Here is a 22,399-nt window from a genome sequence, read left to right as displayed (position 1 = left end):
TTTTTGATGAAATTGATGACATAATACACTATATTTTTTTAACTTCTGAATAGGTGTTTGTTAGTGTTTTCTTTTAGTTGTTGTAATTTGAGTAGTTTCATTTTTTTAAAAATAAAATTAACCATATACTGTATAGTTTAGAGAAGTGATTTTTAATAAAATTTAGGGTAAGTTATATTACATAACATTTAAATTTAGACTGAATGAATTTTGATAGTAAGGAATAATAAACTTAATTTTAATAGATAAAAAGAAACTTAATGTATTTATTTAAATGCATTGACATTTAAGTTTGTTTGATTTTATTAACACTTAACATATTGAATGTTATTATTTATAAGTATTGAAGGTTTTTTAAGTCTTTTGGTTTTGGAGAAATTTTAGCTTGTTGAGTTGAGATTATTACTTATATCTTTACAGAGTGGTTTTATTTATTGGGAGATATGTTTCTTAGTCATAGATTTTTATTTATGTTACATTTCAAATGGTACTAATTTGTGTAGTGGGTTTTGTTAAATGTAGGATATCGATTGGATTGTTTTATATTTTTTGTGGGCTTGGACAAATGGTTTTTGTTTTTTAAGAGTTTTTGATTTAGAATTTGAAGAGTATTTGGCATTTGGAAGAAATAAAATCGGGGGTTTTTTGGATACGGTCGAGCTGTATTTTTAATGTTAGCAAGGACTAGTTTTGGTATGTTATTTTGATTTTTTTGTTTGCTTACGGGGAGGGTCTCCTGTTAGATGTGGAAGCCTGAGACTGGCACAAGGAATTTTTGTCTAATGCTTGATGAGTCTGTTTTATGGGGAGGAGGTGTTATTTTAAGTTTTATAAAATACACTGAGAATTAGTTAAAATCATGGAAGAAACATTATGGTAATTAAAGGGCGCTACGTTTAAAGAGCTATAAATCTTTTTAAATAGCTGCTTGACGTAAGGCGAGCTTAATCTCCCTTTTCTGCCCCAGAAAGCATCGGGCACGTCCGCATCAATGGCACCACCTCTGCCCACTGCTCCTGCTCCACCCGACCAAAAGCAAGAGCAAAAGTTGGTCGGGCTTTAAGAACTTGCAATAACTTTGAAGCAAAAGAAATCACGTTTGTCTCCTGCGCTTTTTCCTTTCGGGTGCCGCACTCACCTCTGCGGACACGCGCCGAGCTCTCGCTGCAGGAACCCGTCAGGCCTCGGTGGCTGTGAGTTCACGCTCCTCTCCCCGGGGAATTGAAAGAATTGCTGAGGAATCGCAGAAATGTTTTCTGGAGCCTTTCCCCTTCGGTGCCCCTGTGCTGTGTGGGACGAGGGCAGAGGAGCCTCGGGCTGGAAAGGGGCAGGAGAAAGGCAAAGGGACCCGCCGGTGTCCCCAGGGCACCGTGGGGAACACAACGGGGAGGTGAGGAGTGACAGTCTGGGCCAAAATCCCAGCTCACCCCAGGGAAATAAGTGAGGGACATTTTGGAGGGGAAAGCTGAGGTCACGAGTTCACCCAGCCCGGCCACGTTGTGTTTGCGCAAAGCGGCACCAGAGGTGAAGGTCAATCCTGAGCCAACCCTGCTCAACCTCTAAGTCCCAGAATAAATTCTACAAGCTGTCCACTGAGGGACTAAAAATACACAAAAGAGAACCAAGAGCATTCTGAGAGCAAACCAGAAGGTTCCTGGCAATCCCGTTGCAGTGATGTCACAGCCTTTTTGACAGAGCTGTAAGATTTTTATTTCAATGCTGCGTTTCTCTGCTGGGATCATTCACTCCGTGGGCTGTGGGGATTTTTTGGGTTTGAACTCCCTCACGGTGGCCCTGACACTGCTCAGGAGCTGGAGGAAGAGCAGAGCCAGCGCTCCTGGCAGGGGCAGGGAGTTTTCCCCCACAGCAGATCCAGCAGCTGCCCTCCAGCCCGGCCAGGAGGGATCTGCTTTGGCTCCTGGCTGCTCCAGGTGACATTCCAGCAGCCTCATCTCCCATCCAGCCCAGCCAGGAGGGATTTGCTTTGGCTCCTGGCTGCTCCAGGTGACATTCCAACAGCCTCATCTCCCATCCAGCCCGGCCAGGAGGGATCTGCTTTGGCTCCTGGCTGCTCCAGGTGACATTCCAACAGCCTCATCTCCCATCCAGCCCGGCCAGGAGGGATCTGCTTTGGCTCCTGGCTGCTCCAGGTGACATTCCAGCAGCCTCATCTCCCATCCAGCCCGGCCAGGAGGGATTTGCTTTGGCTCCTGGCTGCTCCAGGTGACATTCCAGCAGCCTCATCTCCCATCCAGCCCGGCCAGGAGGGATCTGCTTTGGCTCCTGGCTGCTCCAGGTGACATTCCAGCAGCCTCATCTCCCATCCAGCCCGGCCAGGAGGGATCTGCTTTGGCTCCTGGCTGCTCCAATGACATTCCAGCAGCCTCATCTCCCATCCAGCCCGGCCAGGAGGGATCTGCTTTGGCTCCTGCAGGGACAGAACATGTTCAGCTGCTCCAGGTGACATTCCAGCAGCCTCATCTCCCATCCCTGCTCCTGCCCCTCCTGCTCTCAGCTCCCTCCCCACCCGGAGCTCAGGCTCCAGTTGATGTTTTAAAGCACGACAAGGCGGTGGCTGGATGCGCTCCCAGCCTGTGCTGAGGCAGAACATCTCTCCTGCAGAAGCTCAGCTCCTTTCAGAGCCTCGGCATGTCCTTTTTCCTCAGGAAAGGGATGCACATCCCTGCCTGCAGCACACCTCCAGTGGGACCCACCTGTGAGAGTTTTCCATCCCTTCTGCACCTCCAGCTGGCTCCCTGGAAATCTCCGAACATCATCGCACTCAAACCTCTGATTTCAAGGCATCTCCGAGGCTCTTGCTTGGCATTTAGTACCCGTGAAGGAAGATTGCCTTGGCTGAAATGCTGCTGGTGAATGATGGCCTCAGGCTGGAAAAGAGGGAGGAGATTTGGGGTGGCTGGAACATACCTGGCAGCTGTGTGGGAGCTCGGGGAGGTCGGCAACAGGGATTGCTGTCAGAGCCCCTCTGCAAACGGCCCGTGCCTCCATTCCCAGGTAATGCCAGCCGTTCCCTGGGGTCCCTGTGGGCTGTCGCTGTCGTCTGTCCGGGCTGAAGCATCCCTGCGTGCCTGTGGGGAGCAGCCCCTGGCCGAGGAGCCGCGGGCAGCCCTTCAGCCGTGTCCGTGCCAGCGCTGTCCCGTGCGCCGGTGCCCGTGCCGGGACGTGCGTTCGGCACGCTGCGAGCCACGGGCAGGGCACGGCAGCTCCCGCCCTGCAGAGCCAAGGACAGGAGGTGCTCTCTGCCCTTCGGGGGCTCCGGCGCCTCCAGCCCCGCACCGGGCACAGCCGGAGCGGGAGCAGCGGCCCCGGCGGAGCGGCTGCTCCCGGCCGCGGCGCCGCAGCCCCGCTCGTCCGGCGGGGCTTCCCCGGGGATGCGGACACGGGTCGGGGGAGGCGGGCGCTGCTGCTCGCAGGGGAGCGCGGTGGCCACGGGGCTACCGGGGCGGGGGGGCTCGGCATCCCGCGGGGGCTGCGGGGCGGCTCCGTGTCCGCCCGCGGGGCCGGAGGCGGCGCTGCGGGAGCGGCGGTGCCGATGGGGTCCCGGCCCCGACGCAGCCCCGGCTCCCCGCGGCCACAGCGAGAACGGGACCCGAGCCCCGGCGGGACCCGAGCCCCGGGCCGGCCGCAGCTGGAGCGGCGGCGCCCGTCCCGGAGCGGCTCCTCCCGGCCGCGGCGCTGTCGGTCCGGATCCCAGCCCCGATCCCGCCTCGATCCGCTGGCCCCGGCACCCCCTCCCTGCCCGCCGAGGAAGGAGCGGCTCTGCCCGGCTCCCCCAGCAGACACCGGCGGGCCCAGGACCCAAATCCCGATCCCGATCTCAGCTGAGCGCCTCGGACGCCGCGCAGGCCGGGAGCTGCCCCGATCCGATCCCCGCACGGAGCTCCGAGCGCCGGTCCCGCCGCAGTCCGCCCGAGCATCCACACAGAACACGGGGCGGGCGCGGAGCCGCCGCCATTTACGGGCGGGGGGCGGGGCCGGGGGCGGGGCCAGCACAGGTGCGCGCACAGGTGCGCGGGGCCCCAGCGCGCCTGCGCGGGGCGGGGCCGCGGCTATTTAAACCGCGGGGCGAGCGCGGCGGAGCCATTTGGTGCTGGGCGCTCGGAGCGGGAGGTTGCGACCGGTCGGGCTCTATATCTCTGTTTCTTTTGCTTTTCTTGCGCGTTTCTTTTCTTTTGTATTTCTTTTTCTCTATACTTCTCCTATCTGCCCTCCTTTCCTCCCCTCCCCCACCCCCTACACCCTCCCCCCCCCCCAAACCCCCCCCCCCTCCCTCTCCCCCCTAGCCCTCCCCTCCCTCCCTCCCGGGCGGGCCCCCCTACACCCCTTTCCTTGTCCTCCCTCTCTATTCCGCTACTCACCCCTACACTACCCTGTCCCTCCATCCTGTCCCTGTTCCTTCCCTCCCCAGCCGGGCTCCCCCGTCCCCCCTCCCCCTGCTCCCCCCCACGCTCTCCCGGTTCCTCCTGCTGCCTTTCCGTGATACCTTTCCCCCTCCACACATTCCGCCTCCTTCCCCAAAGCTGCCTTCAATCTTTCTTTTCCTTCACCCGGCCCTCCCCACCTGCCCTGCACACCCCGACCTCTCCCCACCGGCCCCCTGTCGTCGTCCCCTTCCCCTCGACTGCCGCTCTGCTCCCCTGTTCTCGTTCCCCGTTCCCCTTTTCCCTCTTTCCTCGCAGCCGCGGGGCTCGGGGCGCCGCAGAATAAAGCCCAGAGGGCCGGAGCCGGCGCCCCCCGCCCTCGCTGGGGTCCCCACACGGGGCCGGAGCCGCTCTGCGGGTCCCCCCATTGCAGTCTAATACACGGCCCGACACTGCCGGGGTGCGGCTTTCCCGACATCACACTGGGGGTCGGGCTGGGGGTCGGGAGGGGGTCCTGGGGGGAGGAGGGTGGGGGGGTTAGGAAGGGCCCCCTCCGGAGGAGGGGGTCCCGGGGGGGGGGCCAGGGTGGGCCCCCTCCGGAGGAGGGGGTCCGGGGGAGGGGGGCGGGGTGGAGGGGGGGCCTTCCCCCCTCCAGCCCCGACCCTCTCCGGGACCCCCTTCTCCGGACCGGGACCCGGGGGGGGGGGGGTGGGGGGGCGGCTGGAGGGGACAGCCGGTCGTGTGTTTTTTTATTTCTGTTCACGGCGCAGAGTGACGTGACCCCCTCTGCTCCCCCAACCCCCCCCCACCCCTCCCCCCTCCCACCCCCCCTCCCACCCCACCCACCCCCCCCCCCACCCACCCATTCCCACCCCCCCCACCCCACCCACCCCCCCCTCCCACCCCACCCACCCCCCCCTCCCACCCCACCCACCCACCCATTCCCACCCCCCTCCCACCCCGCCCCCCCCCCCCCCGGACCCCCTCCTCCGGAGGGGGCCCTTCCTACCTCCCCACCCTCCTCCCCCCAGGACCCCCTCCCGACCCCCAGTGTGATGTCGGGAAAGCCGCACCCCGGCAGTGTCGGGCCGTGTATTAGACTGCAATGGGGGGACCCGCAGAGCGGCTCCGGCCCCGTGTGGGGACCCCAGCGAGGGCGGGGGGCGCCGGCTCCGGCCCTCTGGGCTTTATTCTGCGGCGCCCCGAGCCCCGCGGCTGCGAGGAAAGAAGGAAAAGGGGAACGGGGAACGAGAACAGGGGAGCAGAGCGGGGCATGCGGGAAGGTGGGGAGGGAGGTCGGGCTGCGGAGGAAAGCGGGCGGGGAAGGGAAAGGCCGGCAGGGGGAAAGAGGGACGGGACAGAGGAGGGAAGAGAGAGGGAATGGAACGGAGCAGCGGGGCAGGGACAGGTGAGGGACGAGTGGGAGGGTCGCGTTTGGGGGAGGAGGGAGAGTGGGTTTAGGGGAGAAAAAACAGAAATATGGAGAGAAGGAAGGAAGGGTAGATGGTGGGACGGGAGGGGAGGCCGAAATGGGGCGAGAAGGAAAAGGAGGAAGACAAAGAAGGGGAATAGGAGCAGAAGGAAGGAAGAGTAGAAGGGGGCACAAACGGGGAGCGAAAGCAGTCGGCTTTGGGGAGGAGAGGAAAACGGGGGAAAGGCAGGGAAAGAAGGGGAATGGGAGCAGGAGGAAGGAAGAGTAAAGGGGGGGAAGGAGAGAAGGGCGAAGCTGCGGAGCCCGCACAGAACCCACCACCCGCACTGCGCTCCGAGTGAGCAAATGGCGGCTGCAGCGATTCCCGGCACTTAAATAACCTCGGCCCCACCCCACGCAGGTGCCCCGCGGTCCCGCGCACCTGAGCCAGCGCCGGCCCCGCCCCTGAGGCTCCGGCCCGGCCCCGCCCCTGAGGCTCCGGCCCGCCCGGGATGGAGGCGGGGCCATCGCTCCCGGCCCGCCGGGATGGGCCCGGGGCTGCCGCTTCGGCTCCCGGCGGTGCCGCCTCTGCCCCGGCGGGCGGGTCGGGGTCTCTCTCGGGCCGGAGCACCGGGGCGGCGCCGGGGCCGAGCCGGCGGCGGCGGCGATTTCCCGGGGCTGACCGAGACCGGCCGGGGCGCGGGGACCCCCGTGCCGCCCCAGCACCCCCAAACCCCGCCGCTCCCCGCCGTGCCAGGGAATTTTCTTTTTCCCGGTGCAGGCCGAGACATTTCTGTGAGAAAACTCAAAAGTCAGGGGTACGGTGTCTGAGGGGAGAGAAGAGATTCTGGTATAAATCCAAAACGCGTTGTGAAAAGCAACATGGAACAGCTCATTTGCTCTCCCAGCCCGGCTTCTGTGTGACCGTCTGTGATTCCAGCTGCTCCGCTGGCACTGGCAGCCTGCGGGGCTCGAAGGACTTGCCAGGTGCCCAGCACGACAGAAAAGAACGGGAGAACTCCCCGGCTCTGGCAGCGGAGCCTCTCGGCAGTGTCCCGAAAGCCCCGCAGTGCCAGCATCTCTGCATGGAAGCTGAGGGGCTCCAGCGCAGCCCCTCTGCAGCGTTCCTCTGCAGCTGGCACTGCCCAGCGCCCCTGACCAGGGTTTGGGGTCCCTGCACAGCCCCCGGCGCAGCCCCCTGGCTTCTTCCAGTTCCCTTCAGCCAGGATGATTTTCTCGGGGGTAGGAGCACCCAAAGCCAGCGGAACTGGCCTCAGCCACTTTCCGTGGGATCTCTCCTCTTCCTTCCTCACCAAATTCCCACTGTCAAAACCCAGCTTGAGGCACAGATCCCCATCCCCTCAATCTCTCCAAGGAATTGGGCTCGGATTTCCCAATCCAGCAGGGCAGAAATGCTCTTGTCCTTACCGTGCATCCTAATTGCAGTAATGGCTTAAGAAATAATTGAAAGAAATTAAAGGAATGAAGAGAAATTAAATAAGAGCTGCCAGCTCCAACTAAGGGATGCTCAAACCCCTTACCAACAATTCGCTTTAATTAACCGACTCAAACAAAGTAATTAACACCACATTGATACAGTAGGATTCTTTTTAATCGAGTTATAGATAAATATTGCAGAATGTAAAAACCTTTGTAAATCCAGAAACTCTTTCAAGAGATAGACAGGGCACAGCTGCAGAGAGTCTTGGGGAGTTCAGGGGAAAAACCCCAAAGTTTTCAGTGTTTAGCATCTCCCACCCTGTCGTCACTGACAGCAAACACGGCTTCAGCCTCGGGAAAACACGGAGAGTCAGGGATTTTACAGATCCTGGTCTCACCTCAGCCTCTCAGCAGGTACAGTCTGCAGGGAGAGGGAAGAAAAAGGGTCAGAATGGACAGCCTACTTCCAGAAAATCATCACCATTCATAAAGCACTAAGCAGAGCTGTAAGAACTTCCCCAAAGGTTCATTTCCCTGCGGACTGAGGGCTCTCAGTTGAAGCACGGGCTGGACCTGCCACGGACAGACTCCAGGAAGCCCAGAAGTAAAAGCCACTGGGCCAATTCCATAAAACATTCCAAAATCAGGCTCCTAGGATGTGACCATCTCCTCTCTCACCTGGAGGTGGAAGCACAAGGAATGATCTTCCCTCCTGTGGGTTTTCTGGGATCTGCAGTGAACCGCAGGGGGAAGAAAACAAAGCCTGAATATTTCGCACGACTGGAACAGAAAAGTGGGGAAAAGGGAGGCAGGGGCACTGCTGGGGTGATAACTGGGATCCAGCCTCTCCACACCAATGGAAGCAGAGACTGAGTGACAGAGCCTTTGGGACCACTTTGATGGGATTCATAGGAAAACGGGTGAGTTTTATTTTGGCAATAAAGCCAAGCTGCTTCTCACCTCATCAGCCGGGTACAGCAGCAGCACCCGCAGGAACCTGGCCAGGTGGCTCTGCCTGGCAGAGGGCTCCCCACTTCCTGGGAATTGTGTGCTACAGGGCTGTGCCACTGGCCATTAAAACAGTTCCCACCTGGCCCTTCACAAAGGCAAGGTGCTTTTTCCATACAGCAAATGGTTTTTGAATTAAGAAGGTAACACTATACTCAACTGGAGAAGAAAAAAGTGAGAGCTGTAAAATTTTCCCACGCCAGGCAAAAAAGAAAGCCAAATCAAACCAAAACGAAAAGTAGCATAACAATGAAAAAAACCCCAAAACATATCAAGCATATTTCAAGAGAGTTTAAATCTGAATGAAGTGATTTACTTAGAGGCTTGAAAATCTGCCATGATGCAAAAATCTAATTGCTGCAATAAAAGCCTTTTCTTACATCACATTTTAGCCCTGAATTTGCAAAAACCCCCGCCAAACTAACAATTCACCACATACAGTTCTTGAGTCATTCCTGTCCTTGAGCACGAGTCAAGCTAAAGTTATGGAGACAAGAAAAACATAAGTGACTCAATGCTGCTCCTTTGGAAATTACAGAATCAGAGGGAGGGTTTTCCTTAGCTTAGGAAAAATGCACAGCCAGTTCAGCAGATACTGAATAGCAGGGAAGTCAGGAGATACGTGCTTTGCTGTCAGAGACAAACATATAAATAAATATTTACATTAAGCCAGAGGTCTACAGATGGTCTGATCAGAAGTCTTGATGCAGAAAACCAGCCCTGGGGTATCCTCTTAAGGGACACAGGAGGAACTCCTTGGCTGGGACACAGCCTCGCTCAGCGCTGCTCCCATGGCTCTCGGCTCTTTGCCAGTGCTTGCAGTGTCCCCGGAGATCCCAGAGGATGGCAGGGCCAAGGCTCCCGTTCGCTCCTCCGGCACTCAGCGAGTGTTTCCTGCCACGCCCCCTGTGCAGAGCAGCCACGCGCGGCTCGCCGGTGCTCAGCCCTGCCTCCAGGGCTTTGAATGGCACATCCACCTGCAAAAGAGGCAGGGAGAGCTTCTGGCTCACACGCGGGATTTGACAACACAAAGAGCACGCGTGGGTGTCAGAAAGGGCTCAAATCCCATCTCACACCACCGAGAGGGGGAATGGAACGGAGCAGCGGGGCAGGGACAGGACAGGACAGGAAGGAGCCGGGTTTGGGGGGGACACGGAAACGGGGGAAAGAGAGGTAACTGAACACGGGCAGGAGCATGGAGCAGGAGAGAGAGGGACAGGAGGGGATCCTCCCGGCGCCCCGGCTCCGCCCCGGCTCAGCCCCGCCCGGGCTGCTGCGCTCGGCAGAGCTCGGCAGAGCTCGGCTGGACTCGGCTCCTCGGCCAGCTTCGGCTACTTTCGGCCACGCTCGGCTATTTCCGGCCGCATTCGCCTCCATTCGCCTCTTCGGCAAAGCTCGGCTCGCCTCGGCTGAACTCGGCAAAGCTCGGCTCCGCTCGCCTCCTCGGCCCCTTTCGGCCGCTTTCGCCCACGCTCGCCTAGTCCCGCCCGCTCCCGCCTCCATTCGCCCATTCCCACAGCTCGGCTCCCTCCGCCCGGCCCCGGCTCCCTCCGGCTCACACATTTCCTCAGGGCACCTCAGCACAGGTTGCCCACAGAAGCTGTGGCTGCCCCCGGATCCCTGGAAGTGTCCAAGGCCAGGCTGGACAGGGCTTAGAGCACCCTGGCATGGTGGAAGGTGTCCCTGCCCATGGCAGGGGGTGGAACGGGACGAGCTTTAAAAAAAGGTGCCTTCCCATCCAAACCCTTCTGGGATTCCACGAATCTGTGAACCGCTCCCGGCAGAAGGGCTAGATTTCCATTGTGGTTCGAAAATGCTGCTGCAAGAACACGAAGAGAGATTTCAAATACTGTTAAAGTGGCACAACCACATCAAAAATTACGTCTGGGGGTAAAGTGGCAACTCTGCAATTCCAACCTCTGATACCAAGGACACATGGAGGGCTGAATCCTGGAGGTCCTTACATGACAGGATTTCTAGAGTTATCCATCCCCAGTTTGCTGCTTAGGGTTAGAAAATGTGGAATTCTGTTCTTAAGGGGTTACCACATACCATCAACGTGAGAGACGGGGATGCTGATGTTTGATCAGAGTCCTGGAGCAGCCTGGAGCACGCTGGCTTCCCGAACCAGGTCTGCTGCCTTGTCCGTGTAGGGGTAGGGCTTTGTCCTCAGCCTCAGCAGGATCTGTCAGCAAAGGAGGAGAGAAAAGTAGAGTGCACCGGCTCCCAAGTGTGGGGGAACCATGTGCTGCTAAGGAAGACCACGTGCTGAAAGTGGTTGGAAGCCGGGCGGGTTTTGGGAGGACAAATTCCATATTACTTCTGCAGGATTCTGTCTACAGTTCCTGCTCTACAAACCGAATACATCAAACGACAACAACAAACAAACAAACAAAAAAACCCCACATTAAATCAACAACAACAAAATAATCACTCCTACCTCAATAACCCCATACTGCCCCAAACCATTCCAAGGAGGGCGGCAGGAGGGGCTGGCAAAGGCAGGGCCCCGCCGGGCCCCCCTCGCCGCTGCCATCCTTCTCCAGCGCCGCCGCTGAGCCGCCTTCAGCCCAAAACCCACCCAAAAATACCCCAAAATCGTCCTAAATGCCCCCAAAAAACCCACCCAAAACTACCCAAACCCTCCTAAAAATATCCAAAAAACTCACCATAAAATGCCCCAAAACCAGCCCAAAACCCTCCCAAAAATACCCCAAAAAATCCACCCAAAAATATCCTAAAACCCACCAAAGAATACCCCAAAGCCCTCCCGAGAATACCCGAAAACCCTGCCCATAAACACCCTGAAACCCCGAATTAACCACTCTGAACCCCAAAATATCCCTGAGCTCCTCATACCCCAAATTTTCCTCCCCAACCCCCAAATTCCCCCCGACCCCCAAAATTCACTTCTGGGTCTCGTCCTCGGGGGCCGGCGGCTGCCGGGGCCCCCCCAGGCCCGCGGGCGGCGCCCCCAAACCCGGGGGGAGTTCGGGGTCCGAGTCGGGGTCGTCCTCATGAGCCACCAGCCTGGGGACCCAAAAACCGGGGGGAACCCCGAATCGGGGGGGGACCCAAAATTGGAGGGGGTTCTGGGGGGTTCTGGAAGGATTTTGGGGCATCCCAGGAGGACTTTTGGGGTCTCAGGGGGTTTTGGGAGTCCCAGGAGGAATTTCAGGGGTCCTAAAGGGAAATTTGGAGGTCCCAGGGGGAGTTTTGGGGTCCCAAAGAGAATTTTGGGCGTCCCAGGGAGGGCTTTGGAGTCCTGGGGAGAAGTTTGGAGGTTTCAGGGGGTATTTGGGAGGAATTTTGGGGGTCCTGGGGGGGGGTTTGGGGTCCTGAAGGGAATTTTTGGGTTCCCGAGGCTGTTTTTGGCGGTCCCGGGGCTGTTTTTGGGGGATCCCGCCGGGTATTTTTGGGGGTGCCGGGAGTGTTCTTGGGGTCCCCCCTCACCAGTCCACGGCCGGCTCCACTCCCCGGTTCCCGGTCAGCGCCAGCGCCTTCGCCCTGCGGGAACGGGGGGCTCCCGGTTATTTTTGGGGGGTCCCAGAGGGTTCTGAGGGGTCCCGGGGGGTTTTTTGGGGGTCTCGGTGGAGTTTTGGGGGTCCCGGGGGCTCCGGGGCCTGTCCGTGTGTCCCGCCCCCCCAATCCCATTCCCGGTGCCGGGTCCACTCAGGCTGCTCCCGCCCGCCCTCCCCCGCTGTCCCCCCGGTGCCGCCGCCCTCAGCGCGCCGGGTCCCGAATCCCACCTCCAGCAGCGCCTCCAGAGCCGCCCGAGCCCGGTCCCACCGCCCGCCGCCATCACGGCGACGCCGGGCTCGCGACACGTGGGGGACGGCGGCCGGCAAGGGACAGAAAGGCACAAAGCGTTCCGGTACGGACGGCGGCCGGAACGGGACAGAAAGCCTCCCCCGCCGCTGCCATCCTAATCCGGCGCCGCCGCGGAGCCGCCTCCAGCCCTCCCCTCACTCACAGACACCGCCCCGCTCGCCGCTCGCTGCCGCCCCTCGCCCCGTCTCGGTGATTTTGCCGGGCGCTGGCTGGGGGGCCGCAGTACCGCCCTGTGTCCACAAGGCGGCAGCACTTTTCAAGCGAGTCCGCGCCAAGCCACTCCCAAGAGGGCGGTCGGGCTGCAGTACCGCCCTGTGTCCACAAGGCGGCAGCACTTTTCAAGAGAGTCCGCGCCAAGCCACTCCCAAGATGGCGGCCGCGGGCGGCGGGCTGCAGTACCGCTCTATGCCCACACGGCGGCAGCACCGCGCCGTCCCCGCCGGCACGGCCTCGGCAGCGAACGCCCCAAAGCGTCCGCGCGGGAAAGAACGGAACAAAAAGCCTGCCTGCGACCCGACAGGAACCGAAAGAAAAAAGCTTTACTCTTAAGCTGCATTTCAATACGCTTTATTTTTCTATTTTTCATATTTATATTCACATTCGGATTTGTAATGGATATTGATGGAAAATTATATTTTCATAATTTCTTACATTTATTCCTATTATATTTTATTTCAGATTTTTATACGTATCCTAATGGATATCTTAATAGAAGTCAGGGGAGGGTGTGTGGCTGGGGGCGGGGCCAGGGGAGGGGGTAAGGACAGGGGTGGGGGTTAGGGGGTGGGGTCAGCATTGGGGGAGGGGGGTCAGCATTGGGGGCGTGGTTAGGGGTGGGGTCAGGGTGTGGGGGAGGGGGTGGAGGGTGGGTCAGGGAAGGGGTTAGGGTAGATGGAGGATTCAGAGTGGGGGTGTGGCTACCAGACAGACCCCTCCCCTACCCCCCCTATACATATATATATAAATATAAAAATGTCAGGGGCAGCAGTAGAAAATTTGATGCTACCAAGAAGTAAAAATTTTTATTTTTACTTTGATGCTCCCAGGGAGTAGAAATTTTTATTTTTAAAGTTTTCTTTTTTTTACTTCCTCGGAGCATGGTATTTTCTACTCCTGCTTTTTTATTCTAAGTACAGAAAGGGGAAAAAAGAGAGAAAGAGGAGGAGAGAGTGAGAAGAAGAGGAGAGAGTGATAAGAAGAGGAGAGACAAGAAGAAAAGGAGAGAGGAGGAAGATGAGAGAGCGAGAAAAGGAAAAAGAGAGAGGAGGAAGATGAGAGAGTGAGAAGAAAAAGAGGAGAGAGGAGGAAGAGGAGTGAGAAGAAAGGGAGAGAGATGAAGAAGAGTGTGAGAAGGAGAGGAGAGAGCAAGAAGAGGAAAGCGTGAGAGGAAGAAGAGAGTGTGAGAAGAAAAGGAGAGAGTGACAAGAGGAAGAGAGAGGAGGAAGAGGAGTAAGTGAGAGGAAGAAGAGGAGAGAGAGGAGGAAGAGGAGAGAGTGAGAAGAAGAGGAGAGAGGAGGAAAAGGAGAGAGTGAGAAGAAAAGGAAAGAGTGAGATGAAGAGGAGAGAGTGAGATGAAGAGGAGAGAGTGAGAGGAAGAAGAAGAGAGAGGAGGAAGAGGAGAAAGTGAGGAAGAAGAGGAGAGGGAGAGGAGGAAGAGGAGAGAGAAGAAGAAGAATAGGAGAGAGGAGGAAGAGCAGCGAGTGAGAAGGAGAGAGGAGGAAGAGCAGCAAGTGCAAAGAAGTGGTGGAGAGAAGAGGAAGAGGAAAGAGTGAGAAGGAAAGGAGAGAGTGAGATGAAGAAGAGAGTGTGAGAAGAAGAGGACAGTGAGAAGAGGAGAGAGTGAGAAGGAGAGAGGAGAAAGAGGAGAGAGGAGAAAGAGGAGAGAGGAGAAAGAGAGAAGAAAAGGAGAGAGAGATGAAGCGAGTGTGAGAAGAGAGGAGAGAGTGACAAGAGGAAGAGAGGAGGAAGAGGAGTGAGAGGAAGAAAAGGAGAGAGAGAAGAGGAAGATGAGAGAGAGGAGAGTGAGAAGAAGAGGAGAGAGGAGGAAGAGGAGAGAGGAGAAAAGGAGAGAGAGAGATGAAGAAGAGAGTGAGAAGACCAGGAGAGAGGAGGAAGACGAGGAGAGAGGAGGAAGAGGAGAAAGTGAGAAGAAGAGGAGAGAGTGAGAACAAGAAGAGGAGAGAGGAGGAAGAAGAAGAGAGGAGGAAGAGGAGAAAGTGAGAAAAGGAGAGAGGAGGAAGAAGAGCGAGTGAGAAGAAAAGGAGAGAAGAGGAAAAGGAGAGAGTGAGAAGAAAAAGAGTGTGAGAAGTGGAGAGAGTGAGGAAGAAGAAGAGAGAGGAAGAGGAGAAAGTGAGAAGAAGAGGAGAAAGTGAGGAGAAGAGGAGAAAGGAGGAAGAGGACAGAGTGAGAAGAAAAGGAGAGAGTGAGATGAAGAAGAGGAGAGGGTGAGAAGAATAAGAGGAGAGAGTGAGAGGAAGAAGAGGGGAGAGGAGGAAGAGGAGAGAGTGAGGAGAAAAGGAGAGAGAGATGAAGAAGAGAGTGTGAGGAGAGAGCGTGAGAAGAGAGCGTGAGAAGAGGAGAGAGGAAGAAGAGGAGAGAGGAAGAAGAAGAGGAGAGAGGAAGAAGAAGAGAGGAGGAAGAGGAGAAAGTGAGAAGAGGAGAGAGGAGGAAGAGGAGCAAGTGAGAAGGAGAGAGTGAGATGAAGAAAAGGAGAGTGTGAGAAGAAGAGGAGAGAGTGAGATGAAGAAGAGGAGAGGGAGAGGAGAGAGTAAGAAGAAGAGGAGAGAGTCAGAGCAAGAAGAAAGAGGAGGAAGAGGAGAAAGTGAGAAGGAGAGAGATGAAGACAGTGTGAGAAGAAGAGGAGAGAGCGAGAAGAAGAAAAGGAGAGAGGAGGAAGACGAGAGAATGAGAAGAAGAGGAGAGTGTGAGAAGAAGAGGAGAGTGAGAAGAAGAAGAGGAGAGAGTGAGAGGAGAGCAAGAAGAAAGAGCGAGAAAAAGAAAAGGAAGAGAAGAGAGTAAGAAGAAAACAGAGCAAGAAAAATAAAAGAGAGATAAAAAGAAAAACCAAAAAAGTCAGATTGGAAAGAGAAAGGCAAAAGAAAGGAGGGGTAAAGAGAAAAAGAGTGAAAGACAAAGAGAAAAGGAAGCACTTGAAATGAAAGAGAAAAGGAAATAGAGAGTCAAGAAAAAGAAGAAATAGAGCTGAAAACCTACAGGAAAACAAATGGAGAGACTGAACACAAGGTAGGGTTCAAGAGAGAAAGAAATAGAGAGTTAGAAACACAAAAAATTAAAGATGGACAGAAAAGGAAAAAGGGTTAGAGACAAAGAAAATGATAGCAAGTGTTAGAAAGACAAAGGCTGACAAAGAGAAAAAAAAAAAGAAAACATAATGAAACCTAGATTGAAAGAGACAGACAAAGAGACATGGGGAAATACATGTAGAGGAATGGAAGAAAATAGACAGGGTGAGAAGGAAATAGGGTTAGAGAAACATAGAGATGTGTTAGAAATGGAAACAAAGGAAAACACAGCCAGAGACAAAGAGTTACACATGGAAGGATAAAGTGAGGAATAGACTAAAGAGGAAAGTAAGAGGCAAAGGGAGAAAAAGGGTGAGAATGATACGACTCAACCACACCAAAGAAAGACAGGAGATGAATGGTGGGCGGGGCAGAGGGTAAGAGGCATCATTATTAGGGCTGATTAATCTTTATTCCTTTAATTTAAACTTCAGCAATACACAGGGAAACAACGTATACAAATGCAAGTACAGAGACAAATACAACAAAGAATACATCATACCTAGGCACACAAGTACAAGTCCAATTTACATACAGCAAAATACATCAAAAGACAGGAACAACTGCAAAGACAGAACAATATAATGTATTACAAGCCAAATACATATTGACACAATATAACCGTGTCTCCATTTCAGAAAAGTCCACAACGCTTTTATTGTTATGACGCACCCGGAACAAAAACGGCGCAAAACGCTCCGCCGACGTGCACGCCCCCTTCGCGTTACGCACAAACTCACATTCACGGCAACTCGCTCCAGAGACTCCCAAAAAATCCTCCTGCCTGATGAAAACCCCCCCTGAAAGGCAAAGGCCATACACACAAGGTTGGAACTGCTCCACACACACACACACACAGCTGCAGACACAAGCACACACAAACTCTCACAGACAGACACAGACAGTCACACTCTCACACATTCTTCTGCTGACACGCTGGCTGCCACCCTTACGTGAAACGCTGCACTGAAGAATATGCTTAAACGCTTCTTCTGACTGCAGGACCTCCATGTCAAATGGTAGATTCCAGGAAATTTTGTAGGGACCCGGGGACCTACGAGACAAGGGGAGGCGGTCAGTGACTGACTATCTGAGAGCTAGGAGCTATACCAACTCTGGGCCCATCAGTGTTGTACCCCAAACCCCGTAGAGAACACATGAACGGCAAAGCTTTATAACTGCTCTACCTGAGCGTGACTACGTGCCCGGGCAAGGCAGCTCCGATCATAATTGCCACAACAGAGGTGCATATAACATAAGGCAACGTAGGTACATACAGTGTAAGCACAAACAACATAAGGCAACGTAGGTACATACAGTGTAAGCAAAAACAACATAAGGCAACGTAGGTACATACAGTATAAGCACAAACAACATAAGCCAACGTAGGTACATACAGTATAAGCACAAACAACATAAGCCAACGTAGGTACATACAGTATAAGCAAAAACAACATAAGGCAACGTAGGTACATACAGTATAAGCACAAACAATATAAGACAACATAGGTAGGCGCAACATACGCACATACAATAGAAGCCGACACAGGTAGGTGCAACATAAGTGCATACAACGTCAGCCGACAGAGATACAAGATAAGTGAGGACTTGATATAATTCTCCAGAAGACTAATTTTTGAGCCCTATATCCTTTGAGAAGGCAGATGCTACGGAACTACTGTGGTCAGGTGATGAAGGGCTAATAAGATCCGTACGGAAGTCCAAGAGAAGGGCTACCAAAACTGAGAATGAAGATGGATGAGAACATCTTGTGTACATTGTCCGGTCCCAAAAAGTAAATAAGTAAAGATGCCAGAATAATTGATATCCAGGAAGGTACGTGAGCAAAATATGGCCGATATGGCACAAAATGATGTTGCTAAAGCATGGAGATGTAACAAAGGCCTAAGACACAGACAACGTGACACGGACACAGACAACGTGACACAGACACAGACAACGTGACACAGACAACGTGACACAGACACAAGTGGAAACTGCCTGGCAATTTCACCTTATGGACCCAAGATTCCTCGCCCAAGATGAGCCATGGGCTGATGATGCCAAAGAAAAGAAAGCCCTAGGGCAGTAGCACTTGATGATGACATGCAACTCCTTTCAAGATGTTAGTGCCAAAGCACTTAAGAGAAAGCCTAAGAAGCTCAGTAGGCCTAGAGAAGGAAGAAATGACTACAGGGTGACTGTAGCTATAGCTCCAGACATGAAGGCGGGCTCCTATGGTGAAAAGATCCACGACAACGTCGAGAGTCAAAGAAGGCCACCAATGCGAAAGTCATGAGAACGCGGAGAGGGATCGGAACTGCCCTGCCCGGCGAAGACTCTGGGGGGGCTGAGGAGAAACCCTCTCCCTCCCGAGGGGCCCGTCCCACTATGGGCCTCTTCTCCAAGCTAACATCAAATAGCCTCCTGTGATAGTGAAGGTTTTTCCCCCATCTCCCACCTACTGGCCCCAGCACTTAGCTTTTGCAAGACAACCGGATGGAATCCCATGTCAGTTGGATGTGAACGGCGAGACGTTCTGTACATCCGCTTCAGTGCTGCCGTTTCCAAACTTCAGCTACGCTCCTCCTCAGGGTACCTAAGACAAAACAGAAAATGCAACTAGTGCCCACGAAAAGAGGAATCCCTGAAACTCCGGCACACCGCTACCCCAGCTCACCTGAAGCCTCAATTTGACTCCACAGGCTGCCTGGAGGATACCTGAAAAACAAAAAGGTACACACTTAGCATGCTGCTGCATAAGGGTCACCTGTGAGTCACCGTGCCAAAATGCCAACTCACCCGCTCGCCTCTGTTCCTTCACACAGCTAGGGCAGCGACAGCACCTGCAAAAAAAACAAAGCAAAAAAACCCACACTGAGATTCTGTGAAAACAACATCCCCCTGCCCTGAAAAGCACACCCACCCAGACCTTACGCTTGCACCCACCTGGCCTTCGACATCCGGACCAGAGATATCTTGCAAGATGACTGACTAAAATAAAACAAAGTAACTAAGAGTGGATGCTTAGAATTGCACCAGAAATGGAGACATGAGCCAGAACAACTCCTTCTGTCCACTGCTCACTTGGCACACAGCGCCTTGACTGCTGCTAACTACCGGGACCTCCTAAAAATAAAGGCAAAGAACACTGCTGTAACATGGTCACCATTCAGACTGCCCCTGCAAATGCAAACAATGACTGACCTGATCATGGGAAAATCCTCACGCAAGAATGGGGCCCTCTGCCACTGACCTGAACTGTCAGCACCTGAAAGGAAGTTAGGACTAGTGTCAGACAGCTGCAGGACAACTTCACAGCACCAAACATGTTATGTCAATCTCCCCATACAATCTAGAGCCCAACTACACCCTGCATTAACAATTTCAAGTCCCCAGGACTTGTGCTATTACAGGCTATGCAGCAGGGCAGAGCAGCTGTGGGAAAAATACGTGCAGACACCCATGACACAGGACAGGGAGAGAGAGCTTTTGAGGAGAAGAAAGGACCGAGAGACCCAAAGAACACAGAGTGCACCAGAGACAAGTGACAAGACACACACCAGAACTGCTCTGCCCTGAGCACCTCAGCACTGTGATCAAAACAGTCACTTTCCCTTTAGCTGGCCTAAGGGGACACTTCTTGGACATCCCCATCTCCAAAACTGACTCAAAAACCCCTCCTGGGGAGTCCCAACCCAGCACCTCTCTTCCATCCCCTCTGTGGGCTGTAGCTCTCACCTTATCTTGCACATATCTGGGGATGCAAATCCCCATCAGGTGCAGAACGAGGCCTCCTGCCTGTCTGGGAAGTTCCAGTTGTCATCAGGCTGTTATCTCTTGCTCTGCCAAGAGAAAGAAAACCAAACGTCAGCGCACTACCTTAACAGCACATGGGCCAGAACCTGACAATTCTGCTACTCACCGTCTCCCAAGAAGTCTTGGGCCACACACCTCAGGCGCGCTCGGATTCTGACACCGTCATCTCAAGGCACACCTAGGTTAAGGGCAGACAAGGTGACATGGCATTGCTGCAACTTGAGGGTACCCTCGCTCCTCTTCCCTGCCTCACCACAACTCCTTGCCCATTCCTGTGGGTTACCAGGAGGGGACCTTGAAATGCAAAATTGGAAAGCTCTGTCACAGGGTCCTGTAATGCTTCTGGCAAGACCACACGTGCATGAAAACCGGTCCATCAGCCAGTTGGAGACAGTGGTATAAGTACTCTGAGTGGATTCCCTAAAGCACACAAACAACAGTGGATGCTTACAGTTCCACCAAAAACCAAAAGCTGAGCAAAAACAACTGCTTTGGTCCACTTTGACTGCTGCTATCTGTCTGGACCTCCTAAAAATAAAGGCAAAGAACACTGCTGTAACATGGTCACCATTCAGGCTGCCCCTGCAAATGCAAACAATGACTGACCTGATCATGGCAACACCCTCACCCAGGACTGGGGCTCTCTGCCACAGATTTGAATTGTCAGCACCTGAAAGGAAGTTAGGACTAGTGTCAAACAGCTGCAGGACAACTTAGCATAACCAAACATGTTATGTCAATCTCCCCATACAATCTAGAGCCCAACTACACCGCAAATTACAAATTTCAAGTCCCCAGGACTTGTGCTATTACAGGCTATGCAGCAGGGCAGAGCAGTTGTGGGACAAATACGTGCCGACACCCGTGACACAGGACAGGGAGAGAGAGCTTTTGAGGAGAAGAAAGGACCGAGAGACCCAAAGAACACAGAGTGCACCAGAGACAAGTGACAGGACACACACCAGAACTGCTCTGCCCTGAGCACCTCAGCACTGTGATCAAAACAGTCACTTTCCCTTTAGCTGGCCTAAGGGGACACTTCTTGCACATCCCCACCCCCAAAAGCTGATCCTAAAGGCCCTCCCAGCACCCCGCTTTCACCCCCTCTGTGGGCCTTAGCCCTCCACTTATCTCTCAGGATCTGGGGATGAGAATCCACGTCGCATGGCAATGGAGGCTGCCTCACCAGCGGGGAATGTCCTATGGTCACGGGGCTGTGGTCCCGTGCTCAGCTACAATCGAGAACACCAAACATCATTGCATGATCTCAGCCGCACAGCAGCCACAACTCAACAATTCTCTGCTCACCATTTTTCTCCTGAGAACGCCGGGCTCCTCGGGCCGCACGCTTCGCCCACGCCCTCCTGGCAGGGTCTGCCTGGCTGAAGAGCAGGCGAGGTGAGGTGGCGTTCCCAAAACTCGAGTGGACCCTGGTCCCCCTCACTAGTAGTTCCCCGACTTACAGCAACTCCTCGGCCGCTCCTGAGGCTCCCTGGTGCCACCTCCAAGTGACAAAGATAAAGGCTTCGTCGCAGAGCCGTGTGCCGCTCCCCGAATTCCCAGGAGAGCGAAGGAGCGGCTCTGCGGCCGCTTGCAGGGGGGACTCGCTGGTACACGAGTGGACTGCCTGACGCACACAAACATGAATGGATACTGAGACTTGCAGCAGAGACACTACAGCTGCAGGCACACAAATTCATAAATAATTAAACTAACAAAATCCAAAAATTCTACCAAAATATTAATTTTATTTACCCAGTATACAAATTACCAAATAGATTAACAGAGACACCCTGTCCTATCCCCTCAATTACGCCGCTAAAATCTATGCCAAACAAATCCTTAAAACTAAGAAAACCCTGCCCGTATCGAAATAAAAACAAAAAAAAGTCTTGTAAACTTCTTAATTTCATTAACCTAACATATCAGAACCATAAAAATATTAAACCTTTATGAACACCAGTACGCACGACCCTCGTTTCAACGTATAAAAGTAAAGCTATCCCTACAACTAACCTAACACAAATATCACAAAATATAGCAGTAAGCAACAAAAAAAATAAACCTCACTAAAAATAAAATATAAATTTTTTACTTTAAGCCAAAAAAATCATACATTCTAAACAGAAACTTCCTCAAAATCAAGGCACGTGCACAGGGGACCCTGGTCCTGAGCTGGGACCTAACTGAAAAGAACCCATATATCCAATTACATATCTGAGGCCGAAGTTGTCCCCATCTCAAACTTGTGCTGCCCTGATAGACCAAAGGGAGCCCAACAAACTGATATCAGGAACCTGGACTGGTGAGTTTTCTTTCCCAGGGAAAAGGGACAAAGGATGTGCCCAGGGGCCCCTGGCCCTGGGCTGGGCCCTGACTGCAAAAGGTCAATACATCGAAAGAGGCACCCCAGACCGAAGTTGTCCCCACCTCCAACTTGTGCTGCCCTGAGAGTCCCAAGGGAGCCCTACAAACTGACATCAGGAACCTGGACCTGTGAGTTTTCTTTCCCAGGGAAAAGGGACAAAGGATGTGCCCAGGGGCCCCTGGCCCTGGACCTGACTGCAAAAAATCCTTATATTGAAGGATGGACCCCAGACCAAAGTTGTCCCCACCTCAAACTTGTGCTGCCCTTGTAGACCCAAGGCAGCCCTACAAACTGACATCAGGAACCTGGAACTGTGAGTTTTCTTTCCCAGGGAAAAGGGACAAACGATGTGCCCAGGGGCCCCTGGGCAGGGACCTGACTGCAAAAAATGCTTATATGGAAGGATGGACCCCAGACCAAAGTTGTCCCCATCTCAAACTTGTGCTGCCTGATAGACCCAAGGGAGCCCTACAAACTGACATCAGGAACCTGGACCTGTCAAGTTTCTTTCCCAGGGAAAAGGGATAAAGGATGTGCCCTGGGGCCCCTGGCCCGGGACCTGACTGCAAAAAATCCTTATATCGAAGGATGGATCGTAGACCAAAGTTGTCCCCACCTCAAAATTGTGCTGCCCTGATAGATCCAAGAGAGCCCTACAAACTGACATCAGGAACCTGGACCTGTGAGTTTTCTTTCCCAGGGAAAAGGGACAAAGGATGTGCCCAGGGGCCCCTGGCCCGGGACCTGACTGAGGAAAATCCTTATATCGAAGGATGGACCCCAGACCAAAGTTGTCCCCACCTCAAACTTGAGCTGCCCTGGTAGACCCAAGGGAGCC

The 22,399-nt window shown here is 54.0% G+C and overlaps 2 protein-coding genes and 1 long non-coding RNA gene across 18 annotated transcripts in view; 1 reads left to right on the top strand and 2 right to left on the bottom strand.

Annotated features, from left to right (window-relative positions):
* LOC144246586 (uncharacterized) overlaps window positions 1-22,399 on the top strand; it is a 527,485-nt gene that overhangs the window by 30,693 nt on the left and 474,393 nt on the right. The gene's annotated exons all lie outside the window — the stretch shown is intronic.
* Window positions 7,388-12,445, bottom strand: LOC144246638 (UBX domain-containing protein 1-like). 6 transcript variants are annotated; one of them, XM_085583988.1, is made up of 6 exons: window positions 11,991-12,445; window positions 11,695-11,748; window positions 11,152-11,271; window positions 10,294-10,426; window positions 8,905-10,060; window positions 7,388-7,654 (listed from the first exon to the last, which is right to left on the bottom strand). In XM_085583988.1, the coding sequence occupies exons 1-4, from the start codon at window positions 12,041-12,043 to the stop codon at window positions 10,417-10,419; spliced, it is 237 nt and encodes a 78-aa protein (XP_085440114.1). In that variant the 5' UTR covers window positions 12,044-12,445; the 3' UTR covers window positions 7,388-7,654; window positions 8,905-10,060; window positions 10,294-10,416. The 6 variants fall into 6 exon arrangements, 3 of the variants coding, with proteins under 3 accessions (XP_085440114.1, XP_085440115.1, XP_085440113.1); XM_085583989.1 differs by having other exon boundaries at window positions 8,905-9,218; XR_013340301.2 differs by lacking the exon at window positions 11,152-11,271 and having other exon boundaries at window positions 8,905-9,218; window positions 9,801-10,426; window positions 11,991-12,088.
* On the bottom strand, window positions 18,977-21,571 carry LOC146767022 (uncharacterized). The gene is made up of 3 exons (XR_014956412.1): window positions 20,502-21,571; window positions 19,300-20,425; window positions 18,977-19,219 (listed from the first exon to the last, which is right to left on the bottom strand). It is a non-coding gene; the product is annotated as an uncharacterized LOC146767022 (long non-coding RNA).

This window comes from Lonchura striata, chromosome 6 (assembly GCF_050655825.1).
Source record: "Lonchura striata isolate lonStrDom1 chromosome 6, ASM5065582v1, whole genome shotgun sequence".
Taxonomy (NCBI): domain Eukaryota; kingdom Metazoa; phylum Chordata; class Aves; order Passeriformes; family Estrildidae; genus Lonchura; species Lonchura striata.
Note: the sequence above shows the minus strand (reverse complement) of the source record. Positions and strands in the feature narration are given on the sequence as shown.

Coding starts and splice junctions, on each gene's coding strand:
- LOC144246638 (XM_085583987.1), bottom strand. CDS start 12,043: ATGGCGGCGGGCGGTGGGACCGGGCTCGGGCGGCTCTGGAGGCGCTGC. Junction 11,749..11,990: donor CTCTGGAGGCGCTGCTGGAG/GTGGGATTCGGG, acceptor CCGTTCCCGCAG/GGCGAAGGCGCTGGCGCTGA. Junction 11,272..11,694: donor GTGGAGCCGGCCGTGGACTG/GTGAGGGGGGAC, acceptor TTGGGTCCCCAG/GCTGGTGGCTCATGAGGACG.